The sequence below is a fragment of the Terrapene carolina genome, unplaced genomic scaffold (assembly GCF_002925995.2).
Source record: "Terrapene carolina triunguis isolate 2854851 unplaced genomic scaffold, T_m_triunguis-2.0 Scaffold234, whole genome shotgun sequence".
Lineage (NCBI taxonomy): Eukaryota > Metazoa > Chordata > Testudines > Emydidae > Terrapene > Terrapene triunguis.
The window spans coordinates 3,661,248-3,687,034 of NW_020664585.1; the positions used below are offsets into that span (position 1 = coordinate 3,661,248).

Here is a 25,787-nt window from a genome sequence, read left to right on the forward strand (position 1 = left end):
CTTAGGACTGAGTGCAGTGCAGTTAGCAATAGCCAAGGGGTTTGTTTGTGCTGTATCATACTATGGCAGTGAAGAGCAAAGGAAAAGGAGCCTTAGAACAGCTCTTGGGGACTCTTGGTAAGGCGCATAAATGAAAAGCTGTGTAGCTTTCACACACTGCCACCTAGTGGGCCAAAAATTATACATCAAACTACTAATATTTTTAAATATATGGTATGAAACGCGGAGCAGCTGTTCTCTCTCTCTCAAACCAAGGCTGTTCAGAGCCAGGCAAGAGGAATTAGGCAGTGTAAAATAGGGTGACCAGACAACAAGTGTGAAAAATCAGGATGGGGTGCGGGGGTAATAGGAGACTATATAAGGAAAAGACCCAAAAATCAGGACTGTCCCTATAAAGTCGGGACATCTGGTCACCCTAGCGTAAAAGCAATTGGTACCTTTCAAGTATTCCCTGTTGTTCACTGCACCGTGAAGGCAGTAGGCAACTCCCCATGATCACTAGTCTGTTGGGGGAACAATTATATACCTTGAAGTCCTCTGAAAACACTCTGGTTCCATTCATTTCTAACAGCACATGATCTGAATGGGTCACCTGCCCCAGCAACCACAGACTCCCTGTGTGAACATGGGCATTCATCTGCCTCTGACCCAGTCTTAAAAATGGAATCAGTGCCTTGATTCTGCTTTCTCTCTCTTGCCCCCACAACCTCCACCAGCATCAGATCTCATGGCAAGTGTGCCCGTGTCTATAAAACATCTGCCTTTGCCCCAAGCAGAGAAGGATATTTGCTGGAGCACTGCTCTGACATAAGAGAGGTCTGCCCCCAAAGAAAGAAAAGTCCCCAACGGTCTTATTCAGCACGTCAGGTTTATTTAATATCTTTCTGCATTTTTGACACATAGGATGTGCCAGGATCTCAGGACCATCAAATCTTATCTATAGAAAAAATAAACTCATTAATCTCCTATAGCAAAAAACTTTCCCCTCCCCACACAGAACATACATGCAAAGTACAGACACCCAGGGCAGGGTTTGTCACATATTCATAGCCTTCTACTCAATACAAATATAACAGAGCCTCTCAAAGTCATACAGAAATCAGTTACTTATGAGAAATGCTGTTATCCATATAGCCATCAGGGTGTGTGGAGTTTATCACACAATCACAATTGATACACTAGCTACAAAATTATAGATTTAGTGTCTCGTATAGTGCAATATTTCCAAACTTTTAAAGGAAACTTAAAGGGGAGCAGAAATTTGTTGTTTAATAAACAATTTCAGGCTTGTGATCTAACTGGACACTGCATTTATCTAAGAAAAAAGATATTGTGTCAGATCTTAAGCTAAAATAAACTGTTACAGGTCAGTGTCATGGCCTTTCAGTCTATACGATGGTTAACAAGTGTTAAGTGATCACTTACACAAAATCAAAAACGGTGTTTACTGCTCTCTATAAATTCTCCGTATTCACTCAACTTAGCAGATGCTTCTTCCTTCATTAATAGATCAGTTCATTCCTACAGAATAGAGTTCACACAGAAAAGGTCCCTAACATAGGAGGATTTGAGATGCATTTTCCAGCAACAGTTCTCAAGTAGAGAAGGCTTATTTCCTTGAAATTCCCTGTCGATTAAAATGAGAGAACAGAAAACATGACGGGCATTCGGATGCTCTTGTTTGAGGGGTTCCGGCTGAGAGCATTTTCTGGTCTGCTTTCTACTTCCTGTCTCTCACCAAGGATTCAGAAGGCCTGCCCAACACCCTGGGGACCATTCCGGTGCTGAGACTTGTGCTATGCAAAACACGCCTGGGTTTGGATTCCCTACCATTCATACCTATTGAAAAGATCCTGAAGATGAGGTAGCCTTGCATTGTAGCATCTGCTGCTGGGTGACTCGCACAGCGATGCTTTCGTTGGATCCGCCTAGGTATTGCAGAGAGTAGGATCTGTTAAAACCACAAACACACCCCCCCTCAAATGCTAAGAAGAGGAAAGGAAGGCGAGGGGGGAAGCTGGCAGCCTTGGCACGAGCTCCTTTTATTAGCTAGGTCGCAATAGGCAGAGTGAAGAAGTTAAATAAAAATCATGATGTTCCTGAACATTAGAGCATACTGTGCTTTCCAGAACTCCACGCAGCACAAGGGAACACCTGAGAGAAAGCAGTGTCCTTTCTCGATGGAACATGGAGAACTGCTGGGCTGAGACAGGATCCACTCTGGCTGTAAAATATCAGAGGTGCAAAGCAGCAGGCTTAAAAGAGGTTTGACAGGACAGTCTCTACATTTCGTCATTAGAAAAGAAGTGGAAATAGCCAGCATGTGCGAACCCCCCACACACACACCCCTCTCCCCCCCCCCCCCCCACCCCCCGAAAAAGACTCTTCATAACCACCAGCTAAAATGCTGAATGCAGCAGGTGAGCATAAGCTAATAAAATAAGGCCCAAAATATTACAAATAAATAGTTTGGCAAGCAAACATCACTGGGCTTTGGAGAGGCCAAGTATGGGTTGCAAATGGGCTAAAGCAGAGACCTCCATAAGGGAGAGAGAAGGTAAACTTAAATATGAAATTTACATCTCCGAGCAAGAGGCGAACTTCCCAGCTGAGGCGTTTTAAAACAGGCTGTTGGCAGCTTGATGCATTCAAAGCATTAAAGATGACTATAGAAGATGCATTTAATGACACTGACAGAGTCGAACGCTATACAAGTGCCACTGTGCTTCCCGGTCACTTGTAAGATGAAAGTAAAATAAAGTTAAACCTTGTTCTGATTTGCTTAAAAGCAGAAAGTGGTCCCTCTCCTCCAACATGCAGAACTGGCAAGGAGCCAGCAGAGGTGCGACTGACTCTGCATTCCAGCCTCCGTGCCGGTTCTTTGAGCTCCTATTCTACAGCACTTTGAAACAGTCCTTGAGAGCGGAGGGTTGATTCTTCTGCCAGTGTTGGCTGTTGCTCCTACACTCGGGCAAGCTGTTTGTTTTCACGGGAGATGAGCACGCCGGCCTTGCCTGGTGCACGGGACCTCAGAACGTCATCACTGCAAAGCTTTACCAGAGCCAAGGGACTAAGGAAACACGCACATTCAATGCAGCTGACTGCCAACTAGCCTCCTAGTACTTCAGTAACATTTCCACCATCGCCTTACTTCGAATGGCCTCCACCCAAAGAAAAAGCTGGGCCATCTCCTAGGAAAGGAAAAAAACCCTCCCGCACGACAGCAGCTAACTTGGACTCCACATCATGGCCCAGGCCCGCTGGCTGCCGGATCCAGACTGGGGTTTTCAATGCTACTTTAATGCTCTCCCCGGGTTTGATTTTAAATAACAGTTTACATGACGACAAGTGTATTGGATCCGACCCAGCACTTCCCTAGTGCTGCAGGAGAGCTTAGGCAGATCCCACAGCTGCCTAGCCCAGGAGCTCTCCCTGTGAACCTCTAATACCATTTGCATATATTTGTCTTGGAGCTGACCCACCCGCTTTGCACGAAGGGCCGTGTGTCCAGCACCAGCCAGTGGCCCTTGGAGCCGACCCCAGGTGCCAAAGCAGCTACGAGAGCTCAAAGCCTGTGTTCATGCTGATGGCATAGCGCAGCTTCTCTCGCAAGATGCTCTTCTTGCTGTAGTTGGGAAGCTTGAGCAGGTTAAAACAAGTAGAAGAGGTGGGGAGCCGGCCGCCTGGCTCTTTCTTGCGTATGGTGAAGAAGCCCCTTAGCACGCTGCCCAGCGTATCGCCAGTGTCCTGGGAACAGAGGGAGAGGCACGTTACCTTGCACTGCTCTAGCGCACTCTGGCAGAGCACCGTGCAGCGAGTCACAGCATTAAGGAGGGAGGCATTGTCCTGACACCAAGGCAGGGAGACTAATACACAGTAAGCCCGTGGCGGAAGCAGGGGGAATCAGAACCCAGTAATCCTGTCTCTCAGGGCCCCATCTAGCACTAAGGGGCAACTTCTCCTTGGTGAAAATTCACCCATGTTTGACCTGCAGAGGACACAAAACCCAACAGTAGCAAAGACTCAGGAGGCGAGCACCAAAGTCAAGTGACCCAGAGCGGCTGCAGACCACAAGGGGAGGTACTAACCTGCAGGCAGGCAACAGAGGCACGGGCACGAAAGGGCGTGGGGGGGAGCTGAGTGCACCACATTAAAGTGAGTATGTTTTCATCTTGTCTCCTGAACGCTGTCTGAAGGACACTTTCTATGCACTGGAGCTTTCTAGTTGCTGCAGGGAAGGGGTGGAAGCAGGGCAGGGATGGGAGGAGCTCTGTAAAAGGCCTCAGGAGGGGATCTCAAATGCATAAAGGTTGGAGAAGCGCTGTTCAGATCCATTCTGGCTGCGTACCTGATCGTCTGAGACTTCTACGCAGCGGATGGAGAAAGGAGGCTTGAGGTAGGCAAAGCCCAGAAGCGGAGGCCGGGAGCAGCTGGTAACAAACTAAAACAGACATGGTTAAAGACTGACAATCGTTGATCGTTAGAGCAACACGGCTTGGAAACTAAAACCAGACGTGTCTTCTAAAGGAACTGTTTGCTCATTGCCCTGCACCATTCGACTGACTGTTCTAATGATAAATTGCATTGAAGCTACTCTGGGAGTTGATGTCTGCAGCACTCATTCCCCACCACAGGTTACAGCGGCTCCTCATCAGTCGTTCCTCCCGAGACAAGTGGCGATACCTAAGCAGGGATATTCTCCGCAATACAAAATCATTTAAAGGATCCCTCCTTCCACTGTGTTTGTGTGGAGGGGTGGGGGAAGAGGAGTCAGAACTCCAGGGCTCAGGCCTTTCATTGTTCTCTCTGCCACTCAGGCCATGTCTACACTTACCGGTAGATGGCCTGCAATCGATGCAGTGGGAGTCGATAGAGCAGGTCTAATGAAGACCTGCTCTATCGACGGCAGAGCGCTCTCCGGCTGACTCCGGTACTCCACCCGAACGAGAAGAGTAAGGGAGCATCTCTATTCATGTAACTGGAGTAGCGTAACTTGAGTCGACTTACCGCAGTAGTGTAGACAAGGCCTCAGAGAAGGGGTTTATGAGCACAAAGAGCAGTTTTGCTTGTCTGGATGATAATGGAAAGATGACCAGCGCCCCGCCCCCCCCAAGGCGACAGGTCGGGTGCACTCTATCAGGAGCGGAGCTAGGAGACATTTACCTTTAGAAACATCGCTCTCTCCTCAGGGCTGAAGTCATTGGCTAGGATGTCCCAGAGCCAGATAATGACCCTGTGACTCCCATGGAAGCCGCCATAGTACACGGTGTGTTTCCTGAGGAAGGACAGAATGCAATATGCTTACGCTTCACTGCGCCAAACAAATCACAGCTTCCTGCTTAATGAATGGCTGCATCTCGCTCTAGACAGAGCTTAAATCCACAGCTTAATCACAAAGGGGGCTTGAATTGCTAGTGTTCCCTGAAGCCTACATCCACCATTTACTGCAAACTTCTTCAAAAGCATTGGAGAGGGTAAAATGAAAGTCCCTCTTTAATCCTACAGTCCTGTACTGGCCCCTGGGAAAGACTCTTCCCTTGTTCTGTTTGCTAGTACTTCCTCCAGTCTTGTTTGAAATGACATCCAGTTTGTCCCTTGCCTTTTAATTTGAAGAAGTTAATAAAAGGCTGGACTGGAGTTAATTTCCATGCACCAAACCGCAGAATAACATTGCTATTTAACAGCATAAGTGGCCTGTTGGATAGCAGAACCAGGTGACTGAATCACTCACTTACTTTAAGTCCTCTAGGTCAATTTCAGCATTGTCACCAGATATGAGCCGCTGTAACTCAGGTGCAGAAAACATCCGAATCCATTCGGGCTTTATTATCGACCTGAAGCCACTAATGAGCGCTGCCGTCTGACTTTTTATCTGCGTGTGCATCCGAAAATGAGCCATGAGATGGATGTAGCTGATTCTGTCCAAGGTAAGGAGGGGAAATCAGAGGCACCAAGCAGTTGAGAACACCCAGCACACTACCACTGGCCTGGCACTTTTCTAGTTTACAATGCACTGCTTAAAAGGAACGCGGGACCTGATCCGGAGCTCACTGAAGTCGATGGAAAGACTCACGACCATTGACTTCAATGGGTGGTCGGTCAGGTTCCTAGAGCACATTTCACTCCTACGGGTGAGCGGGCACGCAAAGACGGAGACTTCTCCAACTCAGCTTTTGTACAGAACTCTCCACAATTCTTTCAGCCAAACGACTGACACCCAAAATCGTTTCATCCGGGTGTCTGTGCAAACCCTGCAGAAGCAGGGTATTTGTAAGGTCTGACAGCAGCTGTTTTCCCCATCCTGTCGGGGTCTGACAGCCCTTCTCAACACTGACACAGGGCTTCCAATAATGCTGAGCGCTTACAATATGCACATGGTCAAAGCACTGGCCATATATCATCTAGCTGCTGTTAAATAGCTCCTTAGAACTACTAGGTTTATTTTTCATAAAAACAATTTTCCTACAAGCATTGTAGATTCCACAAGAGACTCATAGGACAAATATAGACTGCTTTGGAGAGCCCTCATCTGGAGTCCAAGGGATCCAGATTTAGCAATATCTTGAAACAGGAGTTTTCCGAGATGCAGTAGTTAGTGAAGGTGGGGGGGGGTCTGTCAGAACCCCGAGAAATACAATCTCTGCAGATATCCATCCATCCATCCAGCTATTTTACTTACATTCCCTCACCCGCCCACATTAGACACCAACCCTCCTAACCTGGTGACGTTTCTAACCCAAGCTAACTCGACATCTATAACAAGAACAGTTCTGGATTGCCTCCATTATTGCATTTTTTTTTTCCAGTTTTCTTTCCCCAGCTGCCTCAGTGTGTTTGTTCAAAATTACGTGTGTAGTGAGCAGAGTGACACATGGGACTTTCGACTTTCTTCCTGACCAGCCTTCTGACAAGCAAAAAGATATTCCTTTCAAATGGAAACTCACTGATTTGATCTCAGAGGAAGACAAAGATTGGGGACACGCAATTGTAAAGTACAGCCGAGGCAGATGAGTCTTCAGGTTGGACACAGCCCTGACTTGCTGTAGATTAAGAGTTTAGACACGCATCTGCATAATAGAGATCTAATCGGTGAAGGGGGATGGGGATTGGGGAACAAAAGAGGTGGGGGGGCTTAGTTTTTAGGCTTTCACAGCTGACATTTATGACAACTATCTGAAGCTGGTTATCTGTGAAAATAGCTCCAGGGCTCAGCATCTCCTCTGATTTCCTGTGTCTAAGCACCACTGTCTACTGCATTTGAATTCATCACCATGTCTTCTGAAGAACAGCGTTTTATACAACTGCCACATGCTATCATTCTGAGAGAATCGGTCTGCTCCAAGGTGTCTTTGAGCAGCTGTGCCCTCTGTGCTCAAGACCGTGTGCCTGAATTGCTTTGAATCCATCTGTCTGTATCTATAACCATCATTAAATCCCTACGAATATCACGAACTGTGTGTCTTTGACCTCAGAAGTGCTGTTTCAAAAAGTAAATTGTCAATTCTTATTTTGCAAATCGAATTGAATACAATTTCTGCCGATGAAGTGTAACCAGTAAATTCTATTAAGATATTTATGGGCTCTTTCTACTCCAATCCATCTCAATCTATTCCAGATGCAAGCCCAAGGAACCAGAATGAAGTATTTTACAGTGGTGACCTTACAAATCTAATTGCCATACTTACTTATTTTCATTGGTAACAGGAATGGTCTTCCCTCCAGGAATAAGCTCATGGCAAACAAGCTGAGGGAAGAAATCATGATATTGCTAATTACTGCCTGAAAACTTCACTGGATGGAGAAGCCTTTCAGAAGCTGGAATTTACCATCAAATAATTACTTACTTTTACAATAAAACGTTAGGATTTAAATGTTAAATAATAATCCCGTTTCTACTCCCAATCAGTGTTTCCATTCAATACGAGCACAGCAACTGAACAGTAGGGAATTGGCCGATGGAGCCGGCTTGTCACCTTTCCTCCATTACCATCTACCATGCGCATTCCATACAAAACACAGTCAAAGAACCTTACGGTGAAAAGCGAAGCCATCAAAAGCCAGGAAATGGGCCACCTTAATTCTGGCTCCTCCCAGTCCAGTCTGTAATTATGATCACAAATTCTTCTGCAGGTCCCTCCTCTCATTCAGGCCCTGATCCAAAACCCAGGGAAGTTAATAAAAAGACTCCTATTGAGTTTGATGGGCTTTAGATTGGGCAGTCAAGGCACAGGATGGAAAGGGTTCCATGAACAAGGCTGCCGATCAGCATTTTTTACCTTCCATAGTCACTGCATGGTCCTATGCCTGGTTTACTGCACACCGGGCAGAGGACAAAAGAGGGACATTCCTTTCTCTTTAGGCTCATCACCGTAGCATCTGGGTGCTTCACATACACTAAAGAATTTATCCTGGTCACACCCCTGGGAGGTAGGGAAATATTATTCCCATATTACACATGGGGAATGAAGGCAGAGAGTGAATAAGGGACTTGCCCAATGTCACACTGGGAGTGTGGCAAAAGGAAAGAACCAGATCCTCCTGGCTCCCAGTCCAGGGCTTTAACTTCAAGAACATCATCCCTCTTCCAGCAGATACCAGTCTCATTCACAACACATCACACAACGGCAGAGAATGAGGCAAAGATCTCAGGACCCCAGATGGATTCATGAAACACCCTGCCTTGTTCTCTGTCCAACGTGCAAAGTGAATGAGGCCTGGGTCCGGTGGAAAAAAACATGCTAAAAGATCATGTCATAAAACTTTACTATAATGCATTCAAACAAGGGGGCTTTAGATTGGGCCTCAACTTTGTTGTTTCTGACTTCCAAATACTTTACTTTGCAACCTTAGGTTCATTTAATGTAGGGATTTTGTATGGCATTTCCTACTTTTTAAAATAAGAAAAAACAAATTAAAAAATTCAATCATGTTCAAATATTTGCTAGGCAGCAGCAGAGCACTCTGTACTATACAACAGGCACACCAGGCCTCCTGCCATGCACACCTTTCCATAGTAGGCTGAAGGAACAGCGCCCACCTCCTTCTGCATGCGCCCATCTACCTTCTCTCACAGCAAAGGAGCAAGCCTGCTTTGCAGTCCTGCTTCCTCTCCATTCCCCTTCACTAATCATAGGGAAAGGCAAAGTATTGTCAATGAATGTTACTAAGCTAAACATGGCGGGCAGCATCACTGCACCACTGGCAGTCCAGTAAGAAGCCGCATTACAAAATCCAGTGCACATGTTCAAAGTGATTAAAAAAAACCCGAAAACTTGTAACAACTGATATTATAGCCAGTTTTCAACAAACCACCCAAAGGCATAGGTGCAACCTAATGACCACCATCTCCCTGCCAAATTTCAACTTTCCACCAAAAACTTGCTAAATAAAAAGTAGACGAAGGAAAAAGTCTCTTTTTCCACTCGCTTGTTTCTTCAAACTGGGGGAATCCTTCTGGATCACACTTCCCAAAACAATTCACTTTCAGACCGGGAACAAGCCTGCCATATTTCAGCCATAAAAGTACAAGGCTAACAAATTTAGAAGCAACTGAACGCGACTCCTTTGGAGTATCTGCATTACAGATCTGAAACGGCCTGTAAGAATCCAAAGGAGAAGTATAACAGAATAAAGAGCACCTCATGTCATCAAGCAAACAAAACTTGGAAAAAGTGGTTGATTCTAGACAATCACAAACACCTCTTGGGAAAACACTGAGAATATTCCATGTAGAGTGTATTCTGCCAGCAGGTCAGCTTGTACGTGGGTTTCTTTCCTCTGTCTTGCACAAGACACTATAGGAAAATAAGAACATAATTCCTCAGGAGCCAGTCTGACCCACACTGAGGAATGCCTGAATTCATAATCCTCTATTTGGGGCACCAGAGGCTTTTCCACAGTAATGGACAGTGATGTGTTTGGATCACCAGATCTGGTTCCAATTGAAACCTCTCCCTGGAAACATCGGACAGGCAGGCAGAACACACCAGGTGAGCTGGAGTCACTCACTCAGGAGAGCTGCTAGAAATTTACAACAAAAGGCTTGAAATCTCCTATCCCGATCACCAAGGAAACAGGCTGCCTGAGCACAGAAACCTGCTTGTAACTCTGAGCAGGTCTGAGGAAATTAATAGAAAGAAAGAGAGGAGCAGAAAGGAGGCTAAATATGAAGGGGAAACTAGCACAAAGACGTGCATGGCCTACCTGACCCATCACATCTTCGTCATAGGAGAGCGTTAAGCCCAAGTCGCTGATATCTCCGTCGTAGCGCTAATGGAATGACAGAGGAGATGAACGGGGGTCAATGCACAACCACTGAGAACACCAGCTTAGCACTTACAGACCACTCACCCTGTAAGGGATCCTCGCAGGTGCTCTACACTGAGGCAGAGAGGATATGTGACCGTCTCAAGGTAACAGAGGGCATCAGCATATGAGCTGGGACTAGAAGGCAGGAATTCCTGGCTCCCAATCCTGAGTTTAGATCACTAGAGCACCTTCCCCTCCCTGCTTTACACGGAGCAAGAAATCCCAAACCCTCCACTGCCACCTACTTTTAGACTCAACGTTCACTCCTACAAGCGCAAGTATTTTCATAGCTAACGTGAGCATTGGCTCACCGGAAGGGGACTTTTACTAGACACAGCAAGCCTGATATTTCTAACAGCAGCCAGACAGAGAAATCCCTCTCCTCAACACAGGAGGAACCAAGTGTTTTAGTGTCTGGAGACATTATTAATACGCAGCTCCTATACAGATGCTCATTCACAGATCTCAATACGCTTTACAAAGGAAGTCACTCATTATCCCCAGTTTACCGACGGGGAAACTGAGGCACAGAGCAGGGCTGTGACTTGCCCAAGGTCACCCAGCAGGCTGTGGCAGAACCGGGAACAGAATGCAACTCTCCCAAATCCCAGTCCAGGGCTCTAGCCATTAGGACGCACTACCTCATTTAAAAGGGCTTTTGGAATTAACCTGGCAGGCAAAAAGTTTTCATCCACCCTTGCTGGCATCATCATTTAGACCTCTGAGCAGCACGTTACAGTGAAGTGGGGACGTGGGAAACATATTGGTCAAACCTTAATCGAGGTGAGGTTTTTGTAGAACTCGGAGTCCAGAGAGGGAAGTTCATCCACAGAGCTGTAGAAGCTACTGTGACGGTGCCCAAGCAGCTGACTCAAGAAGAAGGAAGCAAAGGGAACATCCACAACTATCCCCTGCAATTAACAGGAGAGAGAACATGTGAGCACCCCACTTGCACTAGCTTTGTGCAACGTCTCTAGTCGCCAGTCCTACAGGACAAACTGCAAGCTTCTGGCTTGGACAGAGGCACAAAGTACAGCTTGGCCACCCAAACAGCTCCCATCCTCTTAAGAGACCCATCACTTTGCTGCCCCTTCTCTAAGGGGTATCTCTGGGATTTGGAAGCATCATCTCATGGGTGGGAAGGTCATGTTCTGCCTTTCTATAAGCTCCTGGCATGGGAAGTTCTCAAAGCACTTTACAAATATTAACGAACCCTCAACAACAGCCCCTGGTGATAAGCAGCAGATACTGCCCTACTTTAAAGATCAGGAAGTGAGCGGGGAAGTAACATGCTGATGGTGACCCAGTGAGTCACTGGTGTAGAAGGGAAGGGAACCCAGGAATCCTGACTCCCACTGCCTTGCTCTGAACACTGGCCTGGACCTACTACTCCAAGCATGGATACAGATTCAGAGAGGATCTGCTCACACCAAAGCCGCTTCTCAAGCAGGTTATGGGGAGTTCTCTATGAGCAGAGCGGATACAGACTACCAGCCCCCTGGGACGTACCTATTCCTATTCCTCCCCACACCCATGAGCTCCTGGAGAACGTGAATCCATCCTGTTCAAAGAGATGGCACTGTGGGTATGGAGATAACGGATGGCTACAATGAATGCGTTGGCATTAATGCAGCAGCTTGAGCACAGAAATGAAGAGCGTCAGAGCAGTGCGTGTGCAGAGGGGCGAGAGACAGGGACATGGCTAAGCGTTCTTCTAGAACTGCAGACATTAGAAGTGGCTTGCACCAGTCATCTAACCCTTCCCTCAGTGCCCAGCGATTACCTCCCATCTAGTCCCATGTCATTTAGGTGCTTCCACCACTTCGTTTGGGAGATGATTCATTCTCCTTATATTTAGCTCAAGTTGTCCCTTTAATTCCACCTCATGGCTTTCACTTTAACTATGAAACACACTCGCTTTTGGAAGTTAGAAAGCAAAATTTGTTTCCCTCGTGGCTCCATCCTTTTCCAGCTGGCAAACTCCGTGGTCTGGCCTGTCTTTGGAAAGCAGTGCCACATTACTACTACTCGGCAGTGGATCCACTAGCAGCAGCAACGGTGGCAGCAGAGGGAGCCCACGTACTCTGACTCTAGCAATTTCTTTTATGTTTTGTAGCTACACGTGAATTTTTCAGTTGGATATTTAGGCATATTTCACCTACTCACTCCCTTGCCATTGCAGGGGCCTCGGGCACTGGTGGCACCTGTCTCCCCTGATCTCTGCCTGTGGCACACAACAGTTCAGCGTCCCTTGAAGACTAAAATGCCTTGGTTTAACTAAAGTCATTGGGCTCAATCTAGGGGTACCTGGGTGAAATCCAATGGCCTGAGACATATGGGAGGTCAGATCTCCTGGTCTCCTATGGCTCTAACCTGCACGAAGCAAGGCCATCAAAGCTGGCATTTTCAAAGGAGGCCAAGGGAGCTGAATGTCAGTAGGATTTGGGCACCTAATTCCCTTTGAGAGTCCCAGCCCAACAGGTCTATTGCAAGACGGCATTACTCTTATACATCATTCCTCTAGGCCATTCTGCCCCCCTCACCCTGCCGGAGCACACCAATAGAATGCAACGCCCTCCTACAGTTTGCCTGCACATCCCCAGGGCTGTGACAAGGTGTGTGCAGGCAACGCTACCCCAAAGCGGGAGACGTCCACGTGCTGGCCTCCTGTGGCTTACCTCATACACAGCCTTCCCAAGCATTTTGCCCACAAACTCAAAGAGCTGGAGATAGTTCTCGTGGATGTAGGATGTCGGGGATGGATACAGCCTCTCGTCGCCACTGGTCGTCTACACAAACAAAATGATGAGACAAGACATCAGTATTGTGAACAACCAGAGCCAGTTTTCACTGGTCATTTCAGACTGGGAGGTGGTCAGAGCCTATTTCTGCAGCTCAGCATCAGTACCTTAAAGAGGTTGAGTGCAGGGTCAAACACCTTCTTTATGATCTCTTCCAAGAACTCTTTGAAAACACCATCTTGATCAATACCAGCCTCATCGACACCCAGGTCATTCACAAACTTCACTCGGATAACTCCCTTCATGAGGTTGTGGGTCAGCGGCCTTAGTTGTTCGTATCCATCCTGCCCAGGTAAGAATTGCCACACATTAGCCATGCAGAAGGACACACACGTCTTCACAAACGTGCAACACTGACAGGTGTGTGCACTGGGATATAAATGGTATACCGGCATGGTACGTGGGAGTTCACATCCACAAAGACAGTGGCAAACTCTTTGTTCTGACCCCCAAATCTGTGGCATTAACACGATATAGCAACGTGCTAAGTTTCCTAAACATATTGTTTCATACAAAGACTGGAAGTCACCACATCCAGGATTCCTGGGAAAAAATCTGCCTCCTCTTTGAAGCAGCATTTCAGAGATGGGAAAACTCATTGTGCTGTTGTGTGGAAAGGGAAACCACCACAGCTAGTGTATTATGGTGTATATATACACAATTACAGCTTTACACACCACACACTACAGTTACCTATAGAGCATTTACCTATAGAGGCAACAAGAGGGTCAAGGGACAAAGGAATAAAGCAGGAGACAAGAGAACTGAAATGATTATTCAGCAGCTATGCTAAAACTCTTGTTTGACAAATGCAGAGAGTTTTTTTAGTGTAGCACAGCATCAATTATACGTTATCTTATTGTCCATGTGCTAACTAACAGACAAATAAGAGACTTGTGCCTTAGAGAAGACAGCAAATCCTACAGTTAGTGAGATTCTAGCACAAATGTGAATTCAAGGGAGCATGAAGTAAAGAACCAAAGCAACCGAGTGGTCTGGGTCTGCACGCCCTAGGCCCGTCCCTCCAGGCCTCTGCTCCAGTACATGAGAACATGGCACATTTGAACAGACCCTGACTCAGGTGAGAGAAATGCGGGGACGCAGCTAAGTCAGTAATAAATATGTGAGAAAATCGCAACTGAAATTGGTAAAAAAAAAAAAAAAAAAAATCTGTTGGCTGAGGAGATCCTGAGCGGAGTGCTCCGTCCGTTACTGCAGGTGAAGGCAAGAGATACCACCAGCCCCAGAATCGAGCAGGTTTCTGCTGACCCCCATGCTCCAAAGGGGGTATATGCTGCTGCATGACTACGCAGGCATGTTTTCTCTCTCATAGCGATCAGAGTTTGACATCTAGCTGCAAACCCGTCAATATGCACTGGATCACTCAGCAAAGGAGCAGTGCGTGTATAGAACACAGATGGATGTCAAGTCCCAGGGTCTGATCAAGGCATAAAAGGGAAACTTTCACAGTTTGTTACAGTTTAATGGAAAAAACGGGCAGCACTACCAGAGTCTCCACTAGGGAAGGAAGAGTTTTTGGTGCCTGAAGGAGCTTTCTAAATAAGATGCATACATGACAGCAAAGAGAACGAGCCCTAATCTATTGAAAATGGAAATGAGCATAAACAATGCTGACTCCACCTTTCAATCCTTTCGGCTTCCGGAGTTGTACAAAGCATGTGTCTGGGACGCAGCGCAGCCTGGGCCTGAGCTCACCATTTCACCCAGGGTTGGATCTTCTGAGGCACTTATTAGTTAACCTTCAGCCCGGTAAGGAACAGGACACCCCGCGCTAGCGTCCATCCTATCCAACACACACAGCACCATTTCCCAGACAGCCCAGAGCCTAGCCTCATCAGCACCTAGACGAAGAGCAGCTGGCTAAGCGAACCCACGCAAGTCTGAGGTGCTGCGGAGAGGACAAAGGAAGCACTTTGAAGAACTTGCCTCCTCCCCCCAGCATCTGTTCTCAGATTGCTACGCCAGCCCGTGGCGCTGGGACTCCCCACTACTAATGGATGCCCAAACACTCAGGGTGGCAAAATATGTCCACTCCCATCTGCAACTGGCCAGAAAGTGGTGCTCTCCCAGGCCCAGACCCGGGCAAGGTGATCCACGCATTCAGAAATCTCCACACTCAGTTATTGCAGCTCTTCATATCTAGAGTGATCTCCACGCTCACGCCCTTCCCCGAGCGTTACAGTAGGAGGCTCATGAGTGCACGAAACAGAACTTCCCAGGAGCGGGGCCTAGGCAGTGGAACTCACAGACACAAGAATGATCAGGAATCTGGCTGCGTTTGGAACTGGATACCAACTCATTCTTTGGCCTTAGCCGTCCCTTCAAACACAGGCAGACACAAAACAAACACACACTCAGAATGCTCCTGCAGGCTGGCAGAGAACCAAAAGAAAGACACTGTTGCTATTTCTATTGTTAAACATGCCCAGATACTATGGCAAGGGCCCCACAGAGGTACTAGATCAAGACCCGGGCAAGCACTGAACCACTCATTCACAGCACAGTCACCAACAAAACCAGGTTCCTGGCTGGTAGATTTGCTTCCGAGGGCCGAGCCACTCACCTCCAGCATGCGTGAGCGGCGGATAGTTATGTGTGTGACGTGAGGTGATGCAGAGCTGGTTTCAACCAGCCCAAGCTTCTCCTTCTCCTTTGTCACCATGTTTCGGAAAAGAAGAACCCTCTAAAAAAGAAATCCAAGAGAGACCAACAGCGTCAGGGTAATAAATCTCTGCACTGCACCTCGTGAAAGGTACACATGCTGCTCACCCACCTGGATGGATATTCAGTACTAGACAGAGACAAATGGAGCAGATAAATACTGCTGCTTTCACAACCATCTGCAGTGTAAAGGGGAAAATTTAGCTAAAGAAAATTATACCCAGGCCTAAATCCTACTTGCTCTACTCACGTGAGCAGACCCATTGAAGTTATCAACACCTACCCACATAAGGCAAGTGGGATCTAGCCCATGATACCTTTTTTGACATTATGCTCCACATAATTAAGAGACAACCTTCTGTGTTTTATTCAGGAAGGTTCCCACTTAGCGTACATAATGGCTGCGCAGAGGAAAGGCCTCCCTTGAATGCCGGATCCAGCGTGATGCAGTCTAGAAAGGGACAGCTTGGTAGGTCTGCATATACCCTGCCCGTTGGGCTGAGTCCTGCCACCAAATGGGGCGTTGCTGCCCGCTTGAATCAGCAGGGATGAAGGACCTTCCTTCACAAACAAGACCTCTCTAATGGTAAAGAAGAGACCTTTAACACAATGGAGCTACAGTGGATGCTGGTTATTAGCGATCCTGATATTGACAAATTTTAGTTATTAGCAACATTTTGCTGAGAACTGATCCCATTCCACTGACTTTAATGTTAATGAGATTTGGATATTAGCAACTGTCAGGCCTCTTGCTGACACCTTTTTTCTTGCCATGCAGCCTGGCGGGCCCCCGACTCCCCCCAGTCGCGGTGAAAAGCCCCAGCTGCAGGCATGTTTGCAGGGCTGCAACTAGGGAAAGCAGCACCTGGATATGCAGAGCTTGGCCCCTGAGCTGCAGCTGGGGCTTTGCTGGGGGCCCACACAGCACCTCTCCCTGTGCTCTCTGGGCTGCACCCTACCCTGGCACATCCCAGAGCCTCCACTCACATGGAGAGCCCCGTCCATGGGCAGGCTTGTGTGGGTGCAGCCAGGGAAGGAAGCACTGGGATGTGCCAAGCCTGGGCTCCCGGTGCCAGGGCAGGGAGCAGCACAGAGAGTGCAGGGAGAAATACCGTACAGCCCTGTGGGCCCCCTGGCACCTTCACTCCCCGGGCAGAACCCCAGCATCCAGGCTGCAGCCCTGCCCTCCCACTCTGCAGCACTGGGACTCCTGCATTACCTCCTGTCGGGCAGCCAGTCCCTGGCCACGGGCTGCCCCACACTGCTGTCTCAGGCATGGGCCTTTCGCCTATGGCCAACCTTTGGTTATTAGCAACTTTTTGCTGGGAAATGAGAGATTGCTAATAAGCTGCATCCCCTGTATTTTTAAATGGGCTTTTGGGGTGTGAATTCAGCACTGGAAAACCTTGGAGACTCAAGTCCCTTTCATTCACCCACAGGATGGGCAGTAGCAAGGCAGCCACTCTCCTGGCATACAGCACTCAAAGCCCTCCTGCCAGGTCTCACTCACGTTCTTATGGGGGATGACATGCGGGATGTACTGCAAGAGCAGCTGAGCTCGCTTCTTGTCTTTGTCCAGCTCTTGGAAGAGCACACTGGGTTTGAGGTCCCTGAAAAAGCAAGACACATATTCAGAGTTCCCTGAGAAACACACAGAGAAAACAGGGCTTGGCAAAATCAGTGAGGATAACATTTTTAAAAGCACCTAAGAGATTTCGGAGCTTAAATCTCTTCTGAAAATGGGACCTGGGTGCTTTTGAAATTTGTACCCTGTACAAGTGATACTGAGAATAATCGCTCTACAGAAGAGAGGGAAGTGCCATCACCAGGGACTTTAAATTAAACAAGGCAAATGGAGCGTAGGGAATAACCCTGGCCTGGGGCTGGCAGAGAAGAACAATAAGGAAGTTCCATGTCTAACAAAGCGACAGCGTCCAAAATGGTCAAGACAAGAGTCGCTGTGCTGCAAAAGCCATACAATCGTACATGCACCTGTCTAGTAAATAGGAGATCCTGGGATCAACTCCCCGTGTTGCCTTATAAGGGGGGAGGGATAGCTCAGTGGCTTGAGCATTGGCCTGCTAAACCCAGGGTTGTGAGTTCAATCCTTGAGAGGGCCACTTAAGGATCTGGGGTAAAAATCTGTCTGGGGATTGGTTCTGCTTTGAGCAGGGGGTTGGACTAGATGACCTCCTGAGGTCCCTTCCAACCCTGATATTCTATGACCCAGCATGAGGATCCAGCACTCACTTTCGCAACCAGTGGTCCTCAGGAGCAAAGCGCCGGCGGCAGTCTCTTTCATACAAGATCATCAGCCAGCCATGAACAGAATGGAACAACTCCAGCGTCTCGCCTTTGGCATTCTCTACAAGACAAACATGGAAGTAGCATTCAGGGCCTCCTACACACCAGTGACCGACACGAAGCAGAGAGCCACTCCTTTCCCCAGCACAAACAAAGGGGGCTAAGTGTTCTCCACTTCCACTGGCTTTAGAATTGAAGGGTCTCAGCCTCTCTCACAAGAAGTGCCCAACATCTGCCAGGATCCAGGCTTGAATCCCTTGGCCTTGTTACTAGCTACTGCAACCAGCACCAGCAAAAGGTAAACACACTTAGATCGACACGCTCCAGGTATGGGTATCCAACACTCTTCTTCTGATTCGGCACAGATTTACCCCAAAGCTGGAGTATATTCTTCTCTGAAACCTCACAGAGCTGAAGTAGCAGGTTTTTGAAGAGATGCAGGTTTTGAAAATGATGCCCCATAAATTCATACTTTAATAAAACACTGACTGGCTGGTTTTTATATGGTACCCCAACATGGCATAGGTATCTGAACAGCTGAATGGGGGATAGTTTCATTTCAAACATCCTAAGAATTTGTAACACTTTCTGTGCACAGCATTCAAGTCATACTAGCAAACTGGCTGAAGCCTCTGGATTAATCGATTCACTACTACTTTTTAAAATAATTATCGTGGTCCCCTCAATCAAGCGGCTGACGCACTTACCCACAATTCCATCCCAGATCATCTTAAACACAAAGGAATTGAGGAAAGAGGAGATGGTAACTAGCTCTTCCACTTTGAATGAGATCTGTTCTTCATAGACTTCAATTTCGTCAAGAATTCTGGAGGAGGAAAACAAATGTTGGTTTATTTCCCTTTTGAGAGGGCGTGCAGAGAGTGCACTTTGCCTGGCACGTTTAGTGGGAGTTCTCATTTCCTGTGGTGACTAAAACAGGAGCTAAACCCCTAAACCAATAGTATGTATTTACTGATTTTGATCAATATCTGAGTTTAACATAAGACAGCACAAAAAGTCTGAGAAATAAACTACACCCAATACAGTATCACATTTAGAACATAAGAACAGCCGTACTGGGTCAGAACAAAGGCCCAGTATCCTGTCTGCTGACAGTGATCCATGCCAGGTGCCCCAGTAGGGTGACCAGATGTCCCGATTTTATAGGGACAGTCCCAATTTTGGGGTCTTTTTCTTATATAGGCTCCTATTACCCCTCACCCCTGTCCCGATTTTTCACATTTGCTGTCTGGTCACCCTATGCCCCAGAGGGAGTGAACCTAACAGGTAATGATCAAGTGATCTCTCTCTTGCCATCCATCTCCACCCTCTGACAATTTAGAGGGCTTTTTACTCGTAGATTGCAAAGCACTTGAACAAGGTGGGTAAGTAGAATTATCTTCATTTTACAGATGGGAAGACTTTCTACATAGGCAAGGAGGTGGCACAGGGTCACACAGTGAGTGGGCAGTGGAGCTGGGAATAGACCCAGGTACATAGGCTCCCAGTGGAGTGTCCTGCCAGCCAGACAATGCCTCTTCTTATAGCATGATGTGTGCCTTTGAAGAATTTGCCCTGTGTTAAGATGCAGCTGTTGCACACAAGCATTGAGAAAAAGTATTCCTAGGGCACCCAGTGCTGTAGTACCTAGTTACCTCTCCTGCCACACGCCCATCCCTTACACAACACACACTTTGCAAAGCATGCAGTTTTGCTCTTGCATTTTAGTTATCTATACGTAATTACAGCAGCGTTTTGGCTCTCCACCCTGGCACTCAAATAACATTTAATCTGTATATTCGACTTCCGTAGAAAGAGCCATCTGCTAGTAACCTACGTGATAAGGTGTCGAGAACAGTCACAAAACAGCATCAGCATAGCCAGCAGTCTCTTGGATTCCTCTGTGTCATTGTTCAGGCATTCCAAGAAGAGTTTTAATCCACCCTGGGGTCCCAGCTCACAGATAAATGCCCACAATTTGGGCAACAGATCATCAAGATAAGTGAGGCCTACAGGAGGGAAAACGAAAGAGAGAAAGCCTTAACACAGCTCTTTTCCCTGCATGCAGGGGAAGATGAATATGACCTGTTGCAGATAACAGTTTATTTTGCAAAACTATCTACTGGTGAAGAGGAAAGTCACACAGTGGTCATGGGTGCAATTCACGTGAACAAGTATTCTACAATCACAATGAGACCAGAAGGAAGCCTCTTAACTAGCTAATAATACTTTGCACACCTACAGCACCTTTCAGTTAAAGATTTCACAGCACTGGACAAGCATCAGTTAACAAAGCCTCTTGTGACGCAGTCATTATGATCCCCATTGTACAGATGGGGAAGCAAGGCACAAAGGGCAAGGTCATGCAAGTTGCTCAAGGTCGCACAGAGTCAACGGCAGAGCCAGGAACAGAACTCAGGAGTCTGGACTCCCAGTTTCCTGTTCTAGCCACTAGACCAGTGATGGCTTACTAGAAAGGAGGGAGGAGGTGGTAAGAGGAATAATTTGTTCTTAATATAACCTAAGTTCCCTGTAAACCGCGTGGCTGGGTGGCTGCCCAGCAGGCTATCAAGTGCCAGCAGTTCAGCTGTCCCTCCTCCCACTGCTGTGTGCTGCCCCTGCGCTCTGCCTTAGAGCTGCTCCCAGGAGCCTCCTGCTTGCTGTGCAGAGCGGGGAGGGGTGAAGAGAGGAGGAGGAGAGGGGTGTTGATGTCAAGGTGTTCCCCTCCCTCCACCCCATCTCCACAGAGCAGGGGGGACAACACACGACAGGGCTTAGGACACAGGGAGCTTGCTGGCAGCTGCTGCTGCATCTGAACGTGCTGATCTACTTAAAAGGGCAACGTACTTAAAGTGGGATCAGGGTACTGAAAGGGACAACACGCGTCTATCTCTGTCATATACACACACACGGTGTATCTCTCTGTGACACACACACACACACCACCCAACACATACTTGTATTGTTGTTACCTCTTGATACTTCTTTCCAAGTGTGTTATTTTAGTTTTTTGACTGGTCTGTGCATTTCATAATTTTTATTTCTCTCTTACACTTAAATTTAATTCTTTGAGCAGTGAGTTCTAAAATGCCTAACCTGTCCTGCCTGGAGTAATGAACCCTATGGTAACTTTTTAAAAATATACATTGTATCTCGGTTTTTGGTTTCTACTGGTGGTGCACATCCGCACATTACCTCGATATGATGCACAAAATTCATTCCACACATGGATGGAAAAAATTAGAGGGAACACTGAATATAACGGAAGCACTCAACGGGACCACCACATAAAGACTGGTATTACTGGGTATTATTCAAAGACATTGAGCCAGATTCAGTCAATAAGAAGTGAGCGGGTTTCAATGGAGCAGAACTTGCTTTCATTTGTATTCTAGAGAGCGAACGTTTGATACAGCAGCGATGAATGCTATTGATCAGACACATGATCCAGGATAGAACAAGCTTTGCATCCAGCGGGTCAATAAACAGCCCTGTGTAATACAACTACCAGCAGAGTCAAAAGAATCAGTGAGAGGCACAAGTTTAGATCTTTAGAAGATTCCACCCCCCTGGATTTTAAAAGGTATTTTGAAGAAAAGACAAAAACCCACATCCCCGCACCCCACTGACCTGTGAGTATCTGCAGCCGGATCTGCGTCAGAGTCGTCAGCGTGGTTTGGTACAGCACACAGATGCTGCAAACCTTCTGCACCTCTGCTGAATCCACCCGCTTGCCTCCAACTGGCTTGAGGATGTTGCGGACAGAGGCGGACTTCTGGAAGGCTCGCTTGAAAAGATCTGGTGGGAGATAAGGGGAGACATGCACTCAGGTCTTGGAGACGGAGACATTCATCACCAGGTGAAGTCTTATCCTGGGTCACCGTGCAGCCCCATAACAATGGGGGTTTTAGTAAGGACAGTAACCGATTGAGTGGCTCATGCCACAGAACTGCAGATTTCTGTGAATTCCCCATGGCACAATGCTTTATAGGAACATTCTCCATTCCATAAACACCAAGACGTTCTCTGGTGACACGGGGATCATTCACAAGTCATTCTCTAGTTTCAAACGTTACCCAAATGTAATAGGAATCACTAGTTGTGCTATAATATCTAGCACATATCTACAGTAGACTGAGTCAGCACATTATAGGGGGTTAGAGTAAGAGACTGTGACCTAGAAATTCCAGAGCTATAATCCAGGCTCTGCCAATGATTCTCTGTGAGATCATGGGAAAGTCACTTAACCTCGCGGTGCCACAGTTTCCACCTGTGAAGCTGGGATACTATCCAACCACTGTAAGGTACGGAGACCCCCCCAGTAACAGTGGTAAGGATTACCTCGTGCTTTTCATCTTCAGACCACTTGAGAAACAATTCAAACCCTGCTTGGAAACAGGCAAGTGTCCCCAAGAAGATAAGTGACTTACTAACGTCACAGTGTAATCAGAACAGGGATCAGAACCCAGGAAGAACTTGCCTCTAGCTAGGTAATAGCAGGTGCTGCAAAAAACTACTCAAAGCCTTTGACTAAAGGGAAGAAAGTCAAACTTCTGCCAGCAAGAGAGAGAAGACACAGAGCCCAGGCCCTGGCCCGTACTGAACTGACTTTTCATGGGAAGGCTGTTCTGTGGGGAAGCAGTTTGCCCCGACAGATAAGTCGGCTCCTGAGTCTCCACCAGCTTCTTGCTGAGAACATCACTGAAGAGGATGCGAATTAGGTGGACTCCCCAGAGATGCTGCAACTGCTTTGTGAGCAGAGGCATGGACTCATTTAACCTAGAAGAAAAGTCAGGGGCAAGGGAGAGAAAGAGATAAAGCCATTGTTACAACCTGTCTATCACATCTAACAAGCTGCATATGAATGCAGTGTTAAGGTTGCACAATTAAAATACAACTCAGGACATGCAAGGCGTTACGGTGGCCACACTGTCCATCCTGACAGTGACAGAAGGTACTGCATGTGTAACCTGGCCAAGTTGTGAATTAAATCTCAGAGTTACTTGTCTCAGAGATCCTGCTCACTTACCCATAATCCACAGTCTGGGAGAACCAGCCAAGGACAGGGTGCCAGTGCGTGAGGTTGGATTTCTTTTGCGACACATACTTCTGGCAGTAAGAGAGCATGTGGATAAGCACGCTCACAAAGTGAGCAGTCTCGTCCTCTAGCACTTTGTCATTCAAGGAGCCCAGATAAATGAGGTTACCTGAAAAAGAATCAGCAGCAGCCCTTTGAAGAGGAGCGACATTTGTATGAGAATTAGTATGAGACCTTTACTGGAGACAGAAGGGGGTTGAGATCAGTCTCTCTCCACCACCTCTTCACTCCTCACCAGTGCAGGGCCGTATCCCACCCGTCTGCTCCCAATGCTCCGGCCAGTCTGTTCATAATCCCCTCCTTGTTTATTTGTTAACGCAACACTGACTCAGGGCCTTCAGTAGTGACAGCAGGAAAGGGTAATTGTAAAAACCATCAGTATGGGCTGCATCCTGCTCCCACTGAATTCAGGGGCAAAATTCCCCATTGACTTTGATGTTAACTTTGGAGAATCACTGAGGTCCTATGTCTTAAAACGAATTGGGGGACTGAATGGGTTAGAGAAACCAGGCTAAATTCAGGTCTGGAATAAGCAGGTGCAAGTAACAGTGAGAGTAATTAACCATTGGAATAACTTTCCAAAGGTTGTGATGGATTCTCCATAACTGACCCTTTTTAAATCAAGACTGGATGGTTTTCTAAATGATCTGCTCTAGGAATTCTTTTGGGGAAGCTCTATGGCCGTACATAAGAGATCCATCTAGACAACCACAATGGACCCTTCTGGCCTTGGAATCCATAAAAATCTACAAAGTCAATGACGCTCAGTGAATACAGTGTTTTCACTGACAATGCCCTCACTCACACAGGGTTTGGATTAAGCCTCCAGAACCATTCCTTAAAGAGATTCAGATCCAATTCAGTTGTCCAGTGACCAAAATTTGTCTCTTGTTCTCTGATGGTTGTTCATTGACTCTTTTCAGAGCAGTCCCTGGTTTCAGCCCAGTTTCCAGCACACACTTCCCACACCAAAGTGATGCTCTGTGCTAGCGCAGGATATCCTCCCATAGCCATCTCATTTGCTTCCCGCCAACACTTCATGTGCAGCATTATATGAAATAGAGAGCTCCTAACAGTAGCCAGGACAGAGAATCTAGAGGCCATTCATGAATTACAACAGCTCCTCTGACTATTTCCACAGAGCTGATGTGAACTCAGCAAGTTTCAGTAGCATATCAATGTAGGCAGGTCATTTCGTGTTTGCTGTATCAGTGTCTAAATGGAAAGCAAGCTGAGGTTATGATTTCCTGCTAGATCAAAATGACACATCTATAGGAAGGGGTCTCTTTCTGAACCGCCCTCTTCTGTTTCCTGGGTCTCTTAGCATGACCCTCTACGTTCACTTAGTCCTGCCTCAGCACAGGGGGCTGGACTGGTTGACCTCTTGATGTCCCTCCCAGCCCTACATTTCTATACCTTACATTAAACCTGAAGTTAAGTGTCCTTCCAAACACACATGACGCAAGCTATTTTAGAAACCACCCAAATGGTTGTTTCAGAAAATGTTGGATTTTAAAATCCAGAGTCCTTGACCCCAAGAGAGGAATTCAGATTTCACTCCCACGGGGCCCTCTCCTCAAAGCAAAGAAAGACTCTTAAATTTCTCCTCTGATGTGGAACATGCTCAGACTCCGGACACATGCTTACCCAGTAAACAAAGAGTATGGCTTCCTTCTAAACACACGCAGACATCTTGGCACTGAGCCTCACGACTTAAAAATAAGATGAATTTGCGGAAAAGGTCATGGGATTCTAGCACTGCCAGACGCTGAAAAACAGAATTGTTTTTAAATGATTGAGAAGTTGCAAGTTAAATTAACAGAGCATCACACAAAAGCCACCAGACCTGACACCTCATCAGCGATTCAGGGTGTCCGTTCATTCCTGTGAGCAATCACTGCGTTCAGGGGCTGCACAGGCTTCATGCCAGAGAATCACGCTAAAGAAGAGATCTCACAAAGAAGATCACAGGCATGTGGGGGAGCCTGCCTCAAGGGAGATCTGCAGGTGAACTGGGCATATTCTAACCAGTCACAAGGATAACCTTCACCTGTCCTGAGTCTATGGCAGTTAAAAACGCCTGAATTCCCTGGAATTCACCGGCAATCGGCCCACGCTGTGAAAGGGAGCAGACAAACCACATGGTATTAGTGGGCAGTGTATCACTGCTCAGCGAAGATCCTGCTCATAGACTCAGACTCATAGACTTAAAGGTCAGAAGGGACCATTATGGTCATCTAGTCTGACCTCCCGCATGATGCAGGCCACAAAAGCTGACCCACCCACTTTCCCTTAACTCAGCTGTTGAAGTCTCCAGATCGTGATTTAAAGACTTCAAGTCGCAGAGAATCCTCCAGCTTGTGACCCCTGCCCTATGCTGCGGAGGAAGGCGAAAAACCTCCAGGGCCTCTGCCAATCTTCCCTGGAGGAAAATTCCTTCCCGACGCCAAATATGGCGATCAGTAGAACCCCGCTCTATGTGATAGATGATTTTGCATCTCTTTGTTCATTCGCTCCCCTGTCAGAAATCACCATGGGGATGGAAGGACAAGGACACAAAAAATAAAACGTCCAGCCTAAAAACAAAGAGACGC

At 47.1% G+C, this 25,787-nt stretch overlaps 1 protein-coding gene across 1 annotated transcript in view; it reads right to left on the reverse strand.

The window, feature by feature from the left end:
- Positions 1 to 2,374: 2,374 nt before the first annotated feature.
- Positions 2,375 to 25,787, reverse strand: part of UBE3B (ubiquitin protein ligase E3B) — a 32,205-nt gene continuing 8,792 nt past the window's right edge. Inside the window, exons 11-28 of the mRNA XM_026656860.2 lie at positions 24,841 to 24,961; positions 23,125 to 23,302; positions 22,705 to 22,874; positions 21,726 to 21,893; positions 19,933 to 20,104; positions 18,803 to 18,921; positions 18,042 to 18,156; positions 17,302 to 17,401; positions 15,694 to 15,813; positions 13,217 to 13,393; positions 12,987 to 13,097; positions 11,082 to 11,219; positions 10,204 to 10,269; positions 7,686 to 7,744; positions 5,736 to 5,918; positions 5,164 to 5,275; positions 4,349 to 4,441; positions 2,375 to 3,747 (exon numbers count right to left, since the gene is read on the reverse strand). Coding sequence (XP_026512645.1) covers positions 3,556 to 3,747; positions 4,349 to 4,441; positions 5,164 to 5,275; positions 5,736 to 5,918; positions 7,686 to 7,744; positions 10,204 to 10,269; positions 11,082 to 11,219; positions 12,987 to 13,097; positions 13,217 to 13,393; positions 15,694 to 15,813; positions 17,302 to 17,401; positions 18,042 to 18,156; positions 18,803 to 18,921; positions 19,933 to 20,104; positions 21,726 to 21,893; positions 22,705 to 22,874; positions 23,125 to 23,302; positions 24,841 to 24,961 — 2,394 coding nt within the window. The 3' untranslated portion in view covers positions 2,375 to 3,555. The remainder of the gene's footprint in view (positions 3,748 to 4,348; positions 4,442 to 5,163; positions 5,276 to 5,735; positions 5,919 to 7,685; positions 7,745 to 10,203; positions 10,270 to 11,081; positions 11,220 to 12,986; positions 13,098 to 13,216; positions 13,394 to 15,693; positions 15,814 to 17,301; positions 17,402 to 18,041; positions 18,157 to 18,802; positions 18,922 to 19,932; positions 20,105 to 21,725; positions 21,894 to 22,704; positions 22,875 to 23,124; positions 23,303 to 24,840; positions 24,962 to 25,787) is intronic.